The sequence below is a fragment of the Mobula birostris genome, chromosome 4, assembly GCF_030028105.1.
Source record: "Mobula birostris isolate sMobBir1 chromosome 4, sMobBir1.hap1, whole genome shotgun sequence".
NCBI lineage: Eukaryota > Metazoa > Chordata > Chondrichthyes > Myliobatiformes > Myliobatidae > Mobula > Mobula birostris.
Genome location: NC_092373.1, coordinates 108,102,473 through 108,123,353, shown reverse-complemented (window position 1 = coordinate 108,123,353; position 20,881 = coordinate 108,102,473). Strand labels below are relative to the sequence as shown.

The 20,881-nt window shown below is 42.8% G+C and overlaps 1 protein-coding gene across 1 annotated transcript in view; it reads right to left on the bottom strand.

Moving 5' to 3' along the window:
• ablim2 (actin binding LIM protein family, member 2) overlaps positions 1-20,881 on the bottom strand; it is a 337,989-nt gene that overhangs the window by 232,075 nt on the left and 85,033 nt on the right. The window contains exon 2 of the mRNA XM_072256986.1: positions 169-312. Within this exon, the coding sequence (XP_072113087.1) occupies positions 169-312 (144 nt within the window). The remainder of the gene's footprint in view (positions 1-168; positions 313-20,881) is intronic.

Genomic DNA, 20,881 nt, shown 5'->3' with positions numbered 1-20,881 from the left:
GGACCTTAGGCATTTGACAAGGTCCCTCATGGGAGGTCCATCCAGAAGATTAAGATACATAGGGTCAATGGTTAATTAGCTGTTTCGATTCAGAACTGGAATGAAAGATTCAACATGACCAAGTTTACAAAGTAACAAGTTAGAAGATTCCTTTATATGTTCCTTTACCTTTACAGGTAAAACAATTGATGTGAAAGAACTGGTCTTGCACTCGCAGAGCTTCTCCTTTGCAGGACTTTCCGCATTTATGACACAGGACCCCAACACCAGATGACCTTCCTAGTGGGCTGTGCATAGACATGTGCTGCGACACTGTGCAAGGAAAATAGAGAAACATATCAGCAACGGTTATTTCTCAATATGTCCTGGTCTGAGGAGCAGTAGTCCCTCACACTGACTTCATGTTATTACTATATTTTCATTCAAAATACACAACTGCACGTAAATAGACTAAAAGCAATTTAATGACACAATAAAATAATTTAACAGGCTGATTGGCAGGTATACGTTGTAAGAAATAACAAGCATTGCATTTGTTTTAGCTGAATACATAAAATTATAGATTAGTCCATTCCAAATCTCTTTATGATATTTTCTCTATACGATTAATCAATATTATTGCATCTGGATTGTTTCACTTCAAGTAACAATAAAAACCAATAACACTCAGATGGGACAATCATAATTGAATAAACGTCTCAGAATCCTTGTTGAAAAGACATTTGATTTTAATGAATACCCTTGTGCACCCTATTACAAACTTAAATTAAATCCATTGAACAGGTGAATATTCCATCAAGAATTGGACTACTTATCTGAAGTACAAAAAGAATTCTAGCTGGTTCCATTCACCTGGTTTGGAAAATATTAAACCTGATGACTGCTTTCAATGTATGTGGTTAAAAAGCATGGTTCTAACACAATTCAAAGTACAGTTTATTATCAAAGTACATATATGTCACCATATACAACCCTGAGATTCATTTTCTTGTGGGCATACTTAACAAATCTATAGAATAATAACGATAACAGAATCAATGAAACACCACCAACTAGGGCAGGAAGTTATGGCAGATGAATGCGTGGCTGAAGAGTTGGTGCAGGGGGCAGGGGTTCAGATTTCATAATCATTGGGATCTCTTCTGGGGAAGGCCTGACCTGTACAAAAAGGACAGGCTGCACCTGAACTGGAAAGGGACCAATATCCTGGCGGGCAGGTTTGCTAGAGCTTTTGGGCAGGGTTTAAACTAGTTTGACGGGGGGGGGGAATCAGAATGTCCGTGCAGAGATTAGGGTAGAAGGACAAGGGCATGATGCTATGTGTTCTGAGTTGGTGAGGAAGGACAGGCAGGGGACAAAACATAAATGTAGCCAGTTAGAGGGGTTGAAATATGTCTATTTCAACACTAGGAGTATTAGGAATAAAGGGGGTGAACTTAGAGCATGGATCAGTACGTGGAACTACGATGTCGTGGCCATTACGGAAACTTGGCTGGAGGAAGGGCAGGATTGGCTAATGCAGGTACCAGGGTTTAGGTGTTTTAAAAGGAATAGGATGGGAGGTAGAAAAGTGGGGGGGGGGGGGGAGTAGCATTACTGGTCAGGGATAGTATCACGGCTATAGAAAAGGAGGACGCTGCAGAGGGAGTGTCCACTGAGTCAGTGTGGGTGGAAGTCAGAAATAGGAAGGGATCAATCACTGTGCTGGGAGTAGTCTATAGGCCCCCAAATAGCCCTCGGGTAACCGAGGAGCAGGTAAGCAGGCAGATTTTAGAATGGCGCAGGAAATACATGGTTGTAGTTATGGGTGATTTCAACTTTCCTCATATTGACTGGCACCTCCTGACTGCAAGGGAGATAGATGGGGCTGAATTTGTCAGGTATGTTCAAGAAGGATTCCTGGCACAGTGTGTGGACCGGCCACCAAGAGGAGAGGCCATACTGGATCTAGTTCCGGGTAATAAACCTGGTAAGGTGGCCGACCTCTTGGTGGGGGAGCATTTTGGTGAGAGTGACCACAACTCCCTTAGCTTCAGCACAGCTATGGAAAAGGATAAGAACAGACAAAATGGGAAAGTGCTTAACTGGGGAAGGCCTAACTATGAAGGGATGAGGCAAGAACTAGTGAGAGTAAATTGGAAACAGATGTTCAAGGGTGAAAGCACAGAAGTAATATGGAGGAAGTTTAGGTACCACTTGTGCTGGGTTCATGATAGGTTTCTCCCACTGAGACAAGGAAAAATGGTAGGAAAAGGGAACCGTGGCTGACGAAACACGTGAGGCAACTCATCAAGAGGAAGAAGGAAGCATATGTTAGATATAAGAAGCAGGAAGCGGGAGGGGCTCGTGAGAAATATAGGGTAGCCAGGAAGGAGCTTAAGAAAGGACTTAGAAGAGCTCGAAGGGGGCATGAGAAGGCCTTGGCATGTAGGATTAAGGAGAACCCCAAGGCATTCTATGCGCATGTGAAGAACAGAAGGATGACAAGAATGAAGGTGGGGCCGCTAAAGGATAAAGAAGGCAACAAGTGCCTGGAGGCGGAGGAGGTTGGGGAGGTCCTAAATGAATACTTTGCTTCAGTATTCACAAGTGAAAAGGACCTTGATCAGGGTGAGGTCGAAATAGAACAGGCCTGTGTGCTGGACAATGTGGAGATTAAGGAAGAAGAAGTGTGGGATCTTCTTAAAAACATCAAGATTGATAAGTCCCCAGGGCTGGACATGATATACCCCAGGTTGCTGTGGGAAGTGAGAGAAGAGATTGCTGGAGCAGTAGCTATGATCTTTGAATCCTCTTTGGCTGCAGGGTAGGTGCCGGAGGATTGGAGAATGGCAAATGTAGCTCCCTTGTTTGAAACAAGTAATTCGGTGGTCTGCAAACTATTGGAAAGGATTCATAAGAATAGGATCTACGAGCACTTGAAGAAGTACAGTCTACTCAAGGACAGTCAACGTGGCTTTGTGAAGGGAAGGTTGTGCCTCACAAGCCTAATTGAGATTTTTGAAGAGGTAACAAAAGAAATTGATGAAGGTAGAGCAGTAGACGTGATCTACATGGATTTTAGCAAGGCATTTAATAAGGTCCCCCACGAGAGACTCACCCAGAAAGTCATGAGGCATGGGATCAGTGGAATCTTGGCTGTTCGGATAAAAAATTGGCTTAATAGTGAAGGATAAAATTGGTCCCTTAGAGAATCAGAGTGGACAGCTATGTGTGGAGCCAAAAGAGATGGGGGAGATTCTGAACAATTTCATTTCTTCGGTATTCACTAAGAAGAAGGATATTGAATTGTGTAAGATAAGGCAAACAGGTAGGGAAGTTACAGAAACTATGATGATTGAAGAAGAGGAAATACTGGAGCTTTTAAGGAATATAAAAGTGGATAAGTCTCTAGGTCCGGACAGGATTTTCCCTAGGACCTTGAGGGAAGTTAGTGTGGAAATAGCAGGGGCTCTGACAGGGTATATTACGATCGAGGAACATGTTTGCAGACTGGATATTGAACTTTTTACTGTTGGACTTCGGCCACATTCCACCGTGATACAACACTTGGCAGTCGTTCCTGCCTGTGGCCATCGAACATGCAGCTCCTCCCGTGGAGGGTCAGACACCCTGAGCCAATAGACTGGTTCTGGACTTATTTTCCATCTTTGCATTTTGGTGTTTGATGGTTGGTGGTTTTTGTATTGCTATATTTACGCTCTATTCTTGGTTGGTGCAGCTGTAAAGAAACCAAATTTCCCTCAGGATTAATAAAGTATATCTATCTATCTATCTATCTATCTATCGAAATGATCAGTCAACGTTTTGGGTCGGAACCCTTCGTCAGGACTGAAGAGGCCCTATAAAGAAGGAGGGGGGAGGGTGGGAAGCAGAAGGCTGGTAGGTGCCAGGTGAAAAACCAGTAAGGGGAAAGATAAAGGGGTGGGGGAGGGGATAGGCAGGAAAGGTGAAGAAGGAATAGGGGGAAGCACAATGGGTAGTATAAGGAGGCGGAACCATGAGGGAGGTGATAGGCAGCTGGGGGAGGGGGCAGAGTGAAACTGGGATAGGGGAAAGGTGCGGGAGGGAATTACCGGAAGTTGGAGAATTCAATATTCATACCAAGGGGCTGGAGACTACCCAGACAGTATATTAAAGAAGAAGAAGTGTCGGATCTTCTTAAAAATGTCAAGATTGTTAAGTCCCCAGGGACAGATGTGATATACCCCAGGTATATGAGGTGTTGCTCCTCCAACCTGAGTTTAGTCTCATCATGGCAGTAGAGGAGGCCATGTATGGACATATCTGAATGGGAATGTGAAGCACAGTTGAAGTGGGTGGCAACTGGTAGATCCTGTCTGTTGTGGAGGTGCTCAACGAAGCGGTCCCCCAATCTGCGTTGGGTTTCACCGATGTAGATGAGGCCGCACCGGGAGCACCGGATGCAATAGATGACCCCAACAGACTCACAAGTGAAGTGTTGCCTCACCTGGAAGGACTGTTTAGGGCCTTGAATGGTGGCAAGAGAGGAGGTGTAGGGACAGGTGCAGCACTTATGCTTACAGGTGCAAGGACAGGTGTGGCACTTACGCTTACAGGTGTAGGGACAGATGTAGCACTTACACTTACATGAAAGAAAAATAGAGGGTTACGGGGTAGTGTGGGTTTAGTATGTTTTTCTTAAGGAATATATGGGTCGGCACAACATCGAGGGCCGAAGGGCCTGTACTGTGCTGTAGTATTCTAGTGTCTAGGGTGTTTAACAAGAGTGCAGAAGACAACAAACTGCAAATATGAAGAGCAGAAACAATAAGAAATAGATAGATAGATATCAAATACATGAGGTGAAGAGTCCTTGAAAGTGAGTCCATAGGTTGTGGGAATACTTCAATGATGAAGCAAGTGAAGTTGAGTAAAGTTATTCCCTTTGGTTCAAAGCCTGATGGCTAAGGGGTAATAACTGTTCTTGAACATGGTGATGCAAGTCCTAAGGCTCTTGTATCTTCTTCCTGATGGCAGAGGCAAGAAAAGAGCATGGTCTGGGTGGTGCATTCCTGCAACAGTGTTCCATGTAGATATGCTCAGAGGTTGGCAGGGCTTTACCCGTGATAGACTGGGCCATATCTGCTACTTTTTGTAGGATTTTCCGTTCAAGCGTCTCCATACAGGCTGTGATGCAGTCCATCAGAACAATCACATTGATTTCTACAATAATTGAGGTTTCCTTCCCTAAAGAAGGTTAGTAAACTAGTTTGTCTTTGACTATACGAGGGTGATTGATAAGTTCATGGCCTAAGGTAGAAGAAGTCAATTTTATAAAACCTAGCACATTTATTTTTCCTACATTTGCACACTTAGTCCAGCAGTCGTGGAGCATAGGGATCCCTTCTTTGTACAAGTTGGCGTCTTGGACCTCCAGAAAGTGGTCCACAGCAGAGGTGATTGATAAGTTCATGGCCTAAGGTAGAAGGAAGCGAGTTATTAATTTCAGACTTTCTGCATTTTCACTCAGTGTTGAAATGCATGTGCATGTAACAAGAGCTGTATAACTCATCTCCTTCTACCCTACGCCACGAACTTAACAATCACCCCTGCTGTGGACCACTTCTACAAAGCAGGGATCCTTATGCTCCATGACCACTGGACTAAGTGTGTACATGTAGGAGGTGAGTATGTTGAAAAATAAATGTGCTAGGTTTCCTAAAATTGACTCCTTCTACCTTAGGCCACGAACTTATCAATCACCCCTCGCGATATATTTCACATGGTTATTTTTGCAGAGAATATCATAGATGATAAGGGATTACCAACGATGAGATATCGGCAGCTTTTAACATATGAATTACCAAGGAGGAGGTTTTGATGGCATTAAAGCACATCGAGTTTGTTAATCCCCAGGGCCTGACCAAGTACATCCTTGGACCTTGTGGAAACCTTGGAAAGAATCTGCAGAGAACATTGCAGAATAATTACTTATCTCCACAGGTGAAATTCTAGAAGACTGGAGGCTGGCTAATGTTATACTGTTATTTAAGAAAAGCAGCAAATACAGGCCAGGGAACTATGAACCAGCAAGCCTACCTTCAGTAGTGGTCAAGTTAATCACGGGGATTCTAAGGGGCAGGATCTACTGGCATTTGTGCAGACAAGTTCTGATTAGCAATGGTCAGCATGGCATTCTGTGTGGGATAGTATATCTAACAAATCAATTAAGAATTTTATGAGAGGTAACCAAGAGGATATATTAGAGCAGCATGGTACACATTTCACATATGGACTTTAGCATGGCCTTTGAGATGTCCTACATAGTAGCCTCGTCTGATAGGTTAAATCACATAGAATCCATAGGAAAATTAAAGTGGATAAATCCCTGGGACCTGACAGTGTGTTCCCTCGGACCTTGAAGGAGACTGGTGTTGAAAATGCAGGGGCCCTGGCAGAAATATTTAAAATGTCGCTGTCTACGGGTGAAGTGCCAGAGGATTGGAGAGTGGCTCATGTTGTTCCGTTGTTTAAAAAAGGATCGAAAAGTAATCCGGGAAATTATAGGCCGGTGAGTTTAACGTCAGTAGTAGGTAAGTTATTGGAGGGAGTACTAAGAGACAGAATCTACAAGCATTTGGATAAACAAGGGCTTATTAGGGAGAGTCAACATGGCTTTGTGCGTGGTAGGTCATATTTGACCAGTCTGTTGGAGTTTTTCGAGGAGGTTACCAGGAAAGTGGATGAAGGGAAGGCAGTGGATATTGTCTACATGGACTTCAGTAAGGCCTTTGACAAGGTCCCACATGGGAGGTTAGTTAGGAAAATTCAGTCGCTAGGTATACATGGAGAGATGGTAAATTGGATTAGACATTGGTTCGATGGAAGAAGCCAGAGAGTGGTGGTAGAGAATTGCTTCTCTGAGTGGAGGCCTGTGACTAGTGGTGTGCCACAGGGATCAGTGCTGGGTCCATTGTTATTTGTCATCTATATCAATGATCTGGATGATAATGTAGTAAATTGGATCAGCAAGTTTGCTGATGATACAAAGATTGGAGGTGTAGTAGACAGTGAGGAAGGTTTTCAGAGCCTGCAGAGGGACTTGGACCAGCTGGAAAAATGGGCTGAAAAATGGCAGATGGAGTTTAATACTGACAAGTGTGAGGTATTGCACGTTGGAAGGACAAACCAACGTAGAACATACAGGGTTAATGGTAAGGCACTGAGGAGTGCAGTGGAACAGAGGAATCTGGGAATACAGATACAAAATTCCCTAAAAGTGTCGTCACAGGTAGATAGGGTCGTAAAGAGAGCTTTTGGTACATTGGCCTTTATTAATCGAAGTATTGAGTATAAGAGCTGGAATGTTATGATGAGGTTGTATAAGGCATTGGTGAGGCTGAATCTGGAGTATTGTGTTCAGTTTTGGTCACCAAATTACAGGAAGGATATAAATAAGGTTGAAAGAGTGCAGAGAAGGTTTACAAGGATGTTGCCGGGACTTGAGAAACTCAGTTACAGAGAAAGGTTGAATAGGTTAGGACTTTATTCCCTGGAGCGTAGAAGAATGAGGAGAGATTTGATAGAGGTATATAAAATTATGATGGGTATAGATAGAGTGAATGCAAGCAGGCTTTTTCCACTGAGGCAAGGGGAGAAAAAAACCAGAGGACATGGGTTAAGGGTGAGGGGGGAAAAGTTTAAAGGGAACATTAGGGGGGGCTTCTTCACACAGAGAGTGGTGGGAGTATGGAATGAGCTGCCAGACGAGGTGGTAAATGCGGGTTCTTTTTTAACATTTAAGAATAAATTGGACAGATACATGGATGGGAGGTGTATGGAGGGATATGGTCCGTGTGCAGGTCAGTGGGACTAGGCAGAAAATGGTTCAGCAGAGCCAAGAAGGGCCAAAGGGCCTGTTTCTGTGCTGTAGTTTCTATGGTTTCTATGGTTTCAAGGGAGAGCTAGCTATCTGGAATCAAAATTAGTTGCATGGTAGGAAACAGAGAGTGATGGAAGATTCTTTCTTGGACTCAAGAACTGTGACTAGTGGTGCTAGGGCTTCTGTTGTTTGTTATTTATGTACAGTGAATTCCGATACTTGGGGCACATCGGGACCAGTACATTTTGTCCCAATTAAGTGGCTGCCCCAATGAGCTGAACTTTCATGAAAATAGTTTAAAAACTATAAAAGAGACAAACTACTGTTTAACTGAGTAACAAATTAAGCATTTAAATGGAATACAGAACAAATTAGAACACTATCAATACTGTTACAGTACTGTAAAACTGTGTATTAGTTTGTAATAGTTATTGAAGGAGCAGTGCATGCTAGCATGCTCTTTTGATTGACTAAATAAACAAAATCAGCGCCTACACCTAAAGTAGATAATGGACTCCCATCATACAACGCTATTGACAATTACATCCTTTAAACCTCTATTTTCATTGTAACATTCAAAATCATTATCCATAGCTTTGTAATTCCTAACTTGTTGAAGTAGTGAAATCTTTTCATTTTCACTCCCAGCTGTTTTAGGCCTCTCCAAGCCTGAATGCTTGAAACTGCGATGAGCAAAACAGTTCTGAATTGTCTAACTGCTTATTCCTCACCAGCTATCAGTGACAATAATCACTGATTTTTGAACACAAGCACATGCTATTAACGCTATCTAAAAACTGTTTGCTCTAAGTACAGTGTAGTGTCTAAAGGCCACACAAGTGCACACACCTGGCACTAGTTAGAAACTGTTTGGCAACAGTCTCCTGGTCTAATTAAACAGCATACTGTCCCACATAAGTGAAGGGAACACCAGCATCAATTTGCTTTTAATATAACTGAAGAACCTCTTGGGATTATCTTTAACTCTGCCTGCCAAATACATCTCATATCCTTTTTTTTTGCCCTCCTGATTTCTTAAGCCATGAACTTTTCATATTTGTGAAGGAATTCATTCATATACAGGTGCCTGAACTCGATGTATTCTTCTTTCTTTTTCCTTACCAGATCCCTGATATCACTCATCAGCCAGGATTCCCTAAACATGGTACACCCTTTACCCTAACAGAAACATGCAGCCCCTGGACTCTTGATATTTTAAAAAGCTTCCCACTTGGCTTTAAATAAAGTCACCAAGTCAACCCAGCTAGATCCTACCTAATACCCTCAAAGTTGGCCATGCTCCAGTTCAGGACCTTAACCTGCGGATGTTTTATCTTTTTTCCATAACCGTTTCAAACCTAATTCCAAAGTTAATAGAGCTGTGGTCACTGGACCCAAAATGCTCCTCAGTTGCCAATTCAGTGACCTGACCATCTTGTTCCCCAGCAGAAGGTCCAGTATTGCTCTTTCCAGAGGAGCTTCCTCTGTATGTTACATGAGATAACTGCCTAGGACACACTGTACAAATTCTGCCCAGCCAGTCCAGTTGATAACGAGGAAATTGAAACCTCCCACTAGCTCTACCCTCAAACAAGAGAAAATCTGCAGATGCTGGAAATCTGTGCAACACACACAAAATGCTAGAGGAACTCAGCAGGCCAGGCAGCATCTATGGCAAAATATACAGTCGACGTTTTGGGCTGAAACCCTTCGGCAGGACTGGAAAAAAAAGGCTGAGGAGATTTAAAAGGTGGGGGGTGGGGAAGAGAGACAACCACCAAGTGGTAGGTGAAACCTGGAGGGGGAGGGATGAAGTAAAGAACTGGGAAGTTGATTGGTTAGATGAGGTGAGAAAGGGGAAAAGAGGGGGGTGGGGGGGGCATTACCGGAAGTTTGAGAAATCGATGTTCATACCATCAGTTTGGGGCTACCCAAACGGAATATAAGATGTTGTTTCTCCAACCTAAGCATGGCCTCATCATGACAGTGGAAGAGGCTGTGAATGGACATATGGAAATGGAAATGGGAATGGGAAGGGGAAGTGGAATTAAAATGGGTGGCCACTGGGAGATCCCGCTTTTTCTGGCAGACGGAGCGTAGATGCTCAGCAAAGTGGTCTCCCAATCTCACTGATGTACAGGAGGCCACATTGGGAGCACTGAACTCAGTAAATGACCCCAACAGACTCACAATGTCACCTCACCTGGAAGGACTATTTAGGGTTCTGGATGGTAGTGAGGGAGAAGGCATAGATGCAGGCGTAGCACTTTTTCCGCAAGGGGGGTGGGGGGGAGGAAAAGATGTGCTTGGTGGTGGGATCCTGTTGGAGGTGGTGAAAGTAGCTCTACTCTACTATTCTCACGATTACATGCAATTTCTCAATACATCTGCTCCACAAGTTCCCACTTGAGGAGGGGATCAATAATAAAGTCCTACCAAGGTAACCTTATTTTTAAGTTCTACCCAAATGGCCTTGTTAGATGATGCCTCAAGAATATCCTCTATAAGCACTATTGTTAGGTACTCTCTTTATCAAAGAGGCAACATCCCCTCCACTCTTACCTGCTCCTCTGTCATGCCTAAAGTATCAGTTCTGCCCTACTGTCAGCCACATTTCTGTTATGGCTGCAATTTCGTAGCCACTAGAGATAATCCATACTCTCAGTTCATTTGCCTTATCTGTTAAGTACACAGATAGGAAAGGTTTTGATGGAGAATTGAATGCAGATAAATGGGATTAAATTAGGTGAGTATCTTGGTTGGCACAGATTCATTGAGCCTAAGGATATCTTTCCATGCTGTTTTATTCTATTACTCCACGACAAAGTCTTTGGATTCCAGACAGAATTCAAGTTCAGCAGCTGCCACTGTTTAATGTCATCTACTAAATTGTTAGCCCAGTTCTCTGTATTATTATTTCTATAATAATTTCTATTCAGCAAGTCTTTTCTTTAACCTGGGAAAAGTGACTAACTGTTCATTCTACCAAAACACATCTCATTAATTTGTCAATGTGCCCACAAATTGACTGTTGTGGCTCATATTCCCTTTGGTAATTATGAATGAATCTAATTAGTGAAGCCTTCTACTACCACAAGGGAATCCGTAAGGTAAATTCCAGACAATGAAATGGATTCCACTTCACACACATACAATAATTTGAAGCCTGTCATGATCCTATCAATTTTGTTGTTACTCGTCAAACATCGAAATTTCACAAACACAAGGAAATCTGCAGATGCTGGAAATTCAAGCAACACACACAAAAAATTGCTGGTGAACGCAGCAGGCCAGGCAGCATCTCTAGGAAGAGGTACAGTTGACGTTTTGGGCCGAGACCCTTCGTCAGGACTAACTGAAAGCAGAGACAGTAAGAGATTTGAAAGTGGGAGGGGGAGAGGGAGATCCGAAATGATAGGAGAAGACAGGAGGGGGAGAGATGGAGCTAAGAGCTGGGAAGTTGATTGGCAAAAGGGATACGAGGCTGGAGAAAGGAGAGGATCATGGGACAGGAGGCCTAGGGAGAAAGAAAGGGGAAGGTGGGGGGGAACCCAGAGGATGGGCAAGGAGTTATATTGAGAGGGACAGAGGGAGAAAAAAAGAGGAAAAAAAGGGAAATGAATGAATAAATAAATAAATAAATAAATAAGGGATGGGGTACGAAGGGGAGGTGGGGCATTAATGCAAGTTAGAGAAGTCAATGTTCATGTCATCAGGTTGGAGACTACCCAGACGGAATATAAGGTGTTGTTCCTCCAACCTGAGTGTGGCTTCATCTTGACAGTAGAGGAGGCCGTGGATAGACATATCAGAATAGGAATGGGACGTGGAATTAAAATGTGTGGCCACTGGGAGATCCTGCTTTCTCTGGTGGACAGAGCGTAGGTGTTCAGCGAAATGGTCTCCCAGCCTGTGTCGGGTCTTGCCAATATATAGAAGGCCACATCGGGAGCACCGGATGCAGTATATCACCCCAGCCGACTCTCAGGTGAAGTGTCGACTCACCTGGAAGGACTGTCTGGGGCCCTGAATGGTGGTGAGGGAAGAAGTGTAAGGGCATGTGTAGCACTTGTTCCACTTACAAGGATAAGTGCCGGGAGGGAGATCGGGGATGGGGGGGATGAATGGATGAGGGAGTCGCGTAGGGAGCGATCCCTGCAGAAAGCAGAAAGGTGGGGAGGGAAAGATGTGCTTAGTGGTGTGATCCCGTTGGAGGTCGCGGAAGTTATGGAGAATTATGTGTTGGACCCGGAGGCTGGTGGGGTGGTAGGTGAGGACAAGGGGAACCCTATTCCTAGTGGGGTGGCGGGAGGATGGGGTGAGAGCAGATGTGCATGAAATGGGAGAGATGCGTTTGAGAGCAGTGTTGATGGTGGAGGAAGGGAAGCCTCTTTCTTTAAAAAAGGAGGACATCTCCTTCGTCCTGGAATGAAAAGCCTCATCCTGAGAGCAGATGCGACAGAGACGGAGGAATTGCGAGAAGGGCATGGCACTCTTGCAAGAGACAGGGTGGGAAGAGGAATAGTCCAGGTCACTATGAGAGTCCGTAGGCTTATAGTAGGCATCAGTAGATAAGCTGTCTCCAAAGATAGAGACAGAAAGATCAAGAAAGGGGACGGAAGTATCAGAAATGGACCAGGTAAACTTGAGGGCAGGGTGAAAGTTGGAGGCAAAGTTAATAAAGTCAACAAGCTCAGCATGCGTGCAGGAAGCAGCGCCAATGCAGTCGCCAATGTGGTGAAAGGTAAGTTGGGGACAGATACCAGTATAGGCTTGGAACATGGATTGTTCCACAAGGCCAACAAAAAGGCAGGCATAGCTGGGACCCATACGGCTGCCCATGGCTACACCTTTAGTTTGGAGGAAGTGGGAGGAGCCAAAGGAGAAATTATTAAGAGTAAGGACTAATTCCGCTAGACGGAGCAGAGTGGTGGTAGAGGGGAACTGGTTAGGTCTGGAATCCAAAAGGAAGCGGAGAGCTTTGAGACCTTCCTGGTGGGGGATGAAGGTATATAAAGACTGGAGATCTGGTGAAAACAAAGGTGTGGGGGCCAGGGAACTTAAAATCATTGAAAAAATTCAGAGCGTGAGAAGTGTCACGAACATAGGTGGGAAGGGATTGAACAAGTGGGGAGAAAACAGTGTCAAGGTATGCAGAAATGAGTTCAGTGGGGCAGGAGCAAGCTGAGACAATGGGTCTACTTAGACAGGCAGGTTTGTGGATCTTGGGTAGGAGGTAGAAACGGGAAGTGTGGGGTGTGGGAACTATAAGGTTGGTAGCAGTGAATGGGAGATCCCCTGAGCTGATAAGCTGGTGATGGTGTGGGAGACAATGGCCTGGTGCTCCCTTAGTGGGGTCATGATCGAGGGGTAAATAAGAGGAGGTATCCACGAGTTGTCGCTGTGCCTCAGCAAAGTAGAGGTCAGTACGCCAGACTACAACAGCACCCCCCTTATCAGCAGGTTTTAAAGTAAGGTTAGGATACAACAGCACCTCTGTCCCTCTCACTATAACTCCTTGCCCATCCTCTGGGTTCCCCCCCACCCTTCTTTCTCCCTAGGCTTCCCGTCCCATGATCCTTTCCCTTCTCCAGCCTCGTATCCCATCTACCAATCAACTTTCCAGCTCTTAGCTCCATCCCTCCCCCTCCTGTCTTCTTCTATCATTTCAAATCTCCCCCTCCCCCTCCCACTTTCAAATCTCTTACTATCTCTTCTTTCAGTTAGGTCTGACGAAGAGTCTCGGCCCGAAACGTCGACTGCACCTCTTCCTATACAGTAGATGCTGCCTGGCCTGCTGCGTTCACCAGCATTTTTTTTGTGTGTGTTATTCTAATTTCACAATTGCCTACTTAAACAGTATTACCTGGCTTGATTTTTAGAAATGTTATTTTTATTCCTATGACAATTTTATTTTCAATTGGTTTGGATCCTGCCTGTCAAAATTAGAGGTAGCTCCAGACAATTAAGTGTTGTAGCTTGTCTAATTTCAACTGTAAGGTTATGGGCATCAGCAGTGCTGGTAGAGACTTTACCTTGTTTGGCTCTCAAGCTTTCCTAGTAAGCCTTGTAATAGGAACACATTAAACTCTACCAGGTTCACAAAAGTGAAATCCAGTTGAGTCTGAAAACAACTGTCAATAACCGAGACACCTATTCGGTGTTTTTGACAGCAGTTCACTGAAGCCAACTTTCAGTCAGTGTTTAACGTACAGGTCCATGACAATCTTACTAACTGTTGAAGAATCTACCTTGCATTACTTTTCAACTAACTTTAAATTTCTATCAAGATTCAAAACTGTTTAATATTTAGACTGATTGTTTAACTGACTATGCTTTAATTGTTTGCTAATCTATATGTAACCATCATCATTATGTGCCATGTCATATGGCTAAGGCGATCATGGTCTTTTCACCATGATTGTTCTTAGCAAGTTTTTCAACTGAAGTGGTTTACCATTGCCTTCATCTGGGCAGGGTCTTTACAAGATGTGAACCCAGCCATGAACAATACTCTTCAGAGTATTGTCCTAAAGAAGGGTCTCAACCCGAAATATCAACTGTTTATTCATGTCCATTGATCCTGCCTGACCCGCTATGCTCCCCCAGCATTTTGTGTGTGTTGCTTTGGATTTCCAGCAACTGCAGACGTTCTCATGTTTATGAATTGACTCTTCAGAGATTGTCTACTTGGTGTCAGTAATTGCATAATCAGGACCTATGATATGCATCACTTGCTCCCATGGCTTCATGCAATTCCGATCAGGAACTAAGCAGGTGCTACACCTTGCCCAAGGGTGAGTTGCAGGCTAGCGGAGGGAAGGATTGCCTCACACCTCGTTTGGTAGAGATGCATCTCCATCCCACCGGGGGACTGAGCAACATCTCATTAGTAGATGCAGACATGCTCTTTTGTTGTTTTACTTTCATACGTCTACCACTTTTCCGATATGTTATCTTTTACTAAGGATTACAGGTCAGTTTAGTTCATTGCCTTTTCTACAGTTACAATCATTCGTGCCCAAAAGGGAAAAGCAGGAACTGTACTCTGGCAGAACAGGGCTGGTCTTACCCATTACCTCTTCCCAATTTACACAAGAGGACATCTCTGCTCTATTGTTCAGTTTTCTTTCAAACTAAGTGGGAAATGCTCATCTTAAGGAAAACAAGGTCAGCTGAAGTACAGCTTCATCAAAGCCAAGAAAAGTATTTGAATTTTCAGCCTATTCTTACAACAAATAGATAAAGGTGATGGGCAATGACACAGTCCTAAGTTTTATTTATTAGGCTTAAGATGCCACTGGTGAAACATAGTCATGCCTTACAGCTAAGGGTTGACCAACTTAAGCGCCAGGCCAGATCAGGTACAGGCTCAATCGATGCTTTGGGGACCAGGGCTAAGAATCGTATCAAAGCGGTGGGTCTAGGTCCAAGAGTGAGGAACAAACTAATGTTTGGCTGATTTAAGCATCAAGCCTGATTGAAAAGGTCAGAGTGTCAAGGCTGGAGGTGAGGAACAGGTTGGTATTCAGAGAGGTTTACTGGTCTCTGCTGAGGACTGAGGTTGTGGCCTATAAATAACTAGGTCCTGGACCAGCTGTACTGGACTGGCTTCATGGCTGTGAACTCACTTTTGTGAACTTTAGTTCTGAATGTTATTTGCTTACTTTTTATTGTTTACATAATTTGTTTTTTTTTTGCATATTGGGTGCTTGACAGTGTTTTTTAGTGGGTTCTACATATTGGGTTTCTGTTTTATTGCTGCCTGTAATGAGACGAATCTCAAGGTTATATAGAGTATGCATACTTTATTAATAAATGTACTTTGAAATTTATTCTCTGCAGCTGACTGCCAAAGCAAGGCTGGATGACCTACTTAAAATAGATCTTAAGTACCATTCTGTATTATCTCAGATAATACTTTCTAAGATGCTTCAAAAAGCTGTAATCAGAATCAGGTGGCAGTCCACATACAAAGGACTCTCAGAAAAGTTCTCAAGCAGATCACCTATATGCTTTTGTTTGCTCAAATTTTCTCCTTCTATTAACATGGACTGGATATGTCCTACAGCTTTGCACTTTACAGCTACCATATTTCATGTGCATCTCCCTTTCCCTTTAACCTGCTAACCATATAATTTCATAGGCAGCTTTTCAGCAAAGCAACTCTAGTCTCATCCTATCAGGTATATCCCCTTTGTCCTATCCATTCCTCTCCCACTCTCTCCACAACTTAAAAATAACTTGTTTTCTTTCTGTTTCTGTTCTGACAAACGGACTTTGACTTCAAACATTCTATCTATTTCTCTTTCTACATATGCTGCCTGAACTACTGAGTGTTTTATTCTTTTGACTCTGAAAAATGATCTCTATTCAGTTTTTACAGTGTCAAAAGACATGCTAGTTCTCCTGACCCTACAATCCAGTCAGTGCAATTATTGTCAGGCAGAAGCTCAGAAAATACTGTGTGTAAACATCCATCCCTGTGGTTCTTAAAATAAAAAGAGAAAGAAATGGATAGATTGGAAGAGATGTCATGAATTTTCCCATTAAAAAAGTTGACTTTACTGACATATACAAACAAATTAGAGCAGCAAAAATAGAAGTATTTTTGATGACTTAAATATGCTGTGGATAATGCAGCATTTCATTTTTAATACAACATACTCCCATAGCAATAGCAATCAATTAGTGGGTTTACACACAACACTGCTTAAAATTAATATACTGTTCAACTTACTGTATATTTACTTTTTGTCTTATTTAAATTTAAGGCTTAAATATTTCAAAGATGTTGTAGGGACTCCTTAATTTCATTAGGCAGAATTCACCCAGACTATTAAGGGTTAAGTTCACCGTATATGTTACATTGTACATTAGTACATTTTGAGGGAGGCGGGGCGGGGTTTTTTCTTATATATATACATGATGGCGGCATTTGTTTGCCGGTTCAATAAAGTGTACGTTACACTTGTGTAGATTCTTGTCGGCCCTCCTACTATCCTCCATGCAACAGAAGTTTAATATGTCCTTAATTTTATCACATATTAAAAAAGTGATTTGTGAAACTGCACTCTACTCAGCCTGTACAGTGTTACCCTGATGAGGTGATAGTAATAACTTAAAATCTATCATAAGAAATCTTATAGAATTATGTCATAACAAAGAGAATAAATATACTTTACTGAAGAAAAAAATCTAAATAATCAAAGTAAAAGTTTCAACCTTCATGGGACATGGTGTAAGAAGAGTTACATTTTACATTAAACATCTGGACACTACCATCATGAATTTTAGGAAACTTTAGCTACCATAAAAATTAATTAATTCGTAGGAATGCATGACATAGTGAACACTAAGCCTGCACTGCTCCCTGTTACTATTGATGGTGAGGATATGGATGTGGTGAAGATCTACAAGTACTGGGGGTGCACCTGGATGGCAGACTTGAGTGGAGCACCAACACAGAGCCTGTGTACAAGGGCTGGAGTTGCCTCTACTTCCTGAGGAGACTGAGGTCCTTTGGAGTATGCAGGCCTCTCCTTCACATTTTCTACCAGTCTGTGGTCACCAGCACAATCTTCTATGGAGTGCTGTGCTGGGGCAAAAGCATCAAGACAGACTCAATAAACTGATTAGAAAAACAGGTAGCTCTGTTATAGGAGTCAAATTAGACACACTGCAGGCTGTGGTAGAACAAAGGAGCACATTTAGTAATAGACTAAGAGAACTGTGCTGCTCCAAAGAGCACGACATGAGGTCATTCTTACCTTTGGCCATTAGGATCTATAATGAGTCAACCTATAGCTGGAGAAGTGATGACCCCCTCCTGTTAGACTGTTTGAGGAAACTTATGTTTTATTCTTTCTCACTTTTAATATTTATATACTGTATATTTGTATAACTGTGCACTTGTAATGCTACTGTGACATTGTAATTCCCTTTGGGATGAATAAGGTATCTATAAGAAGGGAGAAGATGGCAGCATGATGCAGCGCACGCGGCCGTTCCAAATGATATCGTATGTGTTAACTAGGGGCCGTGCACAATCCTGATTTGATGGAGACAGCAGTGAGGAGCACGGAGGAACACCTGGAGAAACTTCTGAAATGCCCGTTTCGCTGCTGCTGCTACTGTGCAATCGACAATCTCCGGAGGAGAAGGCCCCAAATCCTCGGCTTTGCCTATTGCCTGTTGCCGGGGCCAGGGTCGAAGCGCTCGGCAGAGATGGTGCTCGGTGCTTGGTGTCGGAGGGCAGGTCGGAGGCTCGGAGTTTTCGGACAGACTCAAGAGTCGGCTGTGGTCGGGTGCTTCCAGGGTGCTACATCGGCAAGTTTGCAGCACTGGAAGCTCGTGGCAGGAAGAAATTTTTTTCTTCCTTTTATACCATCTGCATGAGATGATGGGACTTTCGAGAGACTTTGAGACTTTTTACCCTGACCATGGTCTGTTCTTCATCAAATTATGGTATTGCTTTGCACTGTTGTAACTATATGTTATAATTACGTGTTTTTTGTCAGTTTTTCAGTCGATTTGTCTTGTGTTTCTGTGATATCATTCTGGAGAAACATTGTATCATTTCTTAATGTATGCATCACTAAATGACAATAAAAGAGGACTGCGCGTCCTCATAATCTAATCTAATCTAATCTCTATAAAGGGAGAAATGTTTTAATGTTCTGCTACTTTCATTAAAAGATACAAGATGAATCCTAATTTTTTTCGGGATTTTACTCCCTAAAAAACTGTAATGAATCAGAATCAGATTTAATATCACTGGCATATGTCATGAAATTTGTTTTTCTACAGCAGCAGTACATAGAAACAAAACAGAAGCTTAAAAGCCTTTCTATTTTTGCAGTTCTAATTAGATTAATTGTTAATAAATTCAACTTTATTAGTGATAGAATTCATGACATTAGGTTAATTAAAAAAATCTTGGAAGCCTGACTACCGTCAGGAAGGAGGTACAGAAGCCTGTTGGCACACACTCAACGATGCAGGAACAGCTTCTTCCCCTCTGCCATCTGATTTCTACAGTAAATGAACATTGAATCCATGAACACTACTTCACTGCTAGTTTATTTCCATATTTTTTGCACTACTCATTTAAACTTATTTAATATACATACTTAATGTATTTCAGTTTTTTCCTTCTATATGCATTTATCATGTACTTCATTGTACTGCTGCTATAAAGTTAACAAATTTCACAACATATGCCGGTGAAAATTAAACCTGATTCAGATTCAGAAATAATGCAAGTGCAATACATCAATACCAGGTAGTCTTGAAATAAGCTGATGCAATCCCAAATTGGTCATATGGGTGCAGAAAAAAATGCAGACATTGTTTGTAATGACACAAAGGCACCTGCACTGATTCCCACAAGAGTGAAAAGTGAGAGAGTGATTTTCGGTTTCTTCACAAGAATAATTCAAAGAATATTCTTGAGCCAATGGAAAAAATACCATTAAGATCTCAGTTTTAGAGGGAACTGTACAGCATTTAAGAATGGGTCACCACCTCCACTAAGAAAACACAAACCAACTTTATTCCAATGACTTCAACAGAATTCTGCTTCTTCCCTTATCAAATTTTAGGCATCTTCCACCAAAAGCTTTTCCTCAACCATACATAATGAAGATAATTTCATGAAACAAAACATTAAATTTATTATAGAGTCATAGATTTATATAGCATAGACACTGGCTTATTGGCCCACTTTGTCCGTACTGAGGAAGTTGTCAACCTGAACTAGTCCTATTTGCCTAAATTTGGCTCAGATTCCTCTGAACCTTTTCTATTCAGGAACCTGCTCAAATATCTTTTAAATGTTGTATTGATGCTAGCTTCTATCACTTCCTCTGGCATCATTCTACATGACACCACCCTCTGAGTGAAAAAGTTGTCTTTCAGGTCCTTTTCAGACTTCTAACCATAAGACATAAGAGCAGAATTAGGCCATTTGGCCCATCAAGACTGTTCCACCATTCAATAATGGGTGATCCTTTTTTCCCCTCCTCAACCACACTCCCCGGCCTTCTCCCCATAACTTTAGATGCCATGTCTAATCAAGAACCTATCAAGCTCTGCCTTAAATACACCCAATGACCTAGCCTCCATGGCTGCCTGTGGTAATAAATTCCACAAATTCACCACCCTTGGCTAAAGAAATTTCTCCGCATCTCTGTTTTAAACGAAAACTATTCTATCCTGAGGCTGTGCCCTCTTGTCCTAGACTGCCCCGAGGACCGCCCCTGTCTGCAAATGGAGTAGCAGTATTTTTCTGCTGCTCTTAGTTTTCTTTCTTTCCCCCTAGTTTAAGCTTTGAATTTAAAATTTTTACTTGTTGATTCTTGAGGGTGTTACGTACCCCCTAACTGGGCTGCCAAACCAGCAGAAATGGATCACTCAGTTGGAGTCTGGATTACTAGAACTAAGAAAGTTTTATTAAAGAAACAAGCAACACAGTAATCGAAAGGATAATAAATGCAACAGTTCAGCAATGATAAACACACATGTGCACAGAATTAAGATAACAGCATCAATCAAGCTCTATCGTTGTCTAGGGGTAAATGACCAATTTCAAAGTGACACAAAGTTCAGTCCAATTTAGTAGTTCAGTTCGCAATAATTGTTGCCATGGCGATGGACAACGTGGGGGGGAGGGAGAGAGAGAGAACGGGAACGACTGATCATTCAGAAACGGCTTCCACTCACAGACCGGCGATATTGCTCACAAGCAGCTTTCCGGGCGGGTCCTTTGTGATGTCACTTGAGGTCACCGACTGTGACCCCTCCTCCAGATGCAGTCGATCCTCTGCAGTGAACCCGGCACCCAAGCGAGGGTGGACACACACCAGGTTCCCGCTGATCGTACCTTTCCACCCTGTGCGTTTAAGGTCCGGTACTTCCCACCGACTCGTGAGAGGCGCACCGCTTCCAGGATCTCGTTACCTCGGGTGTCGTGTGTGTCTGCCTTAGCGAACCTGTCCCCTTTTTATCCCCCTGCTGGGGTATCGCCTGTCCATC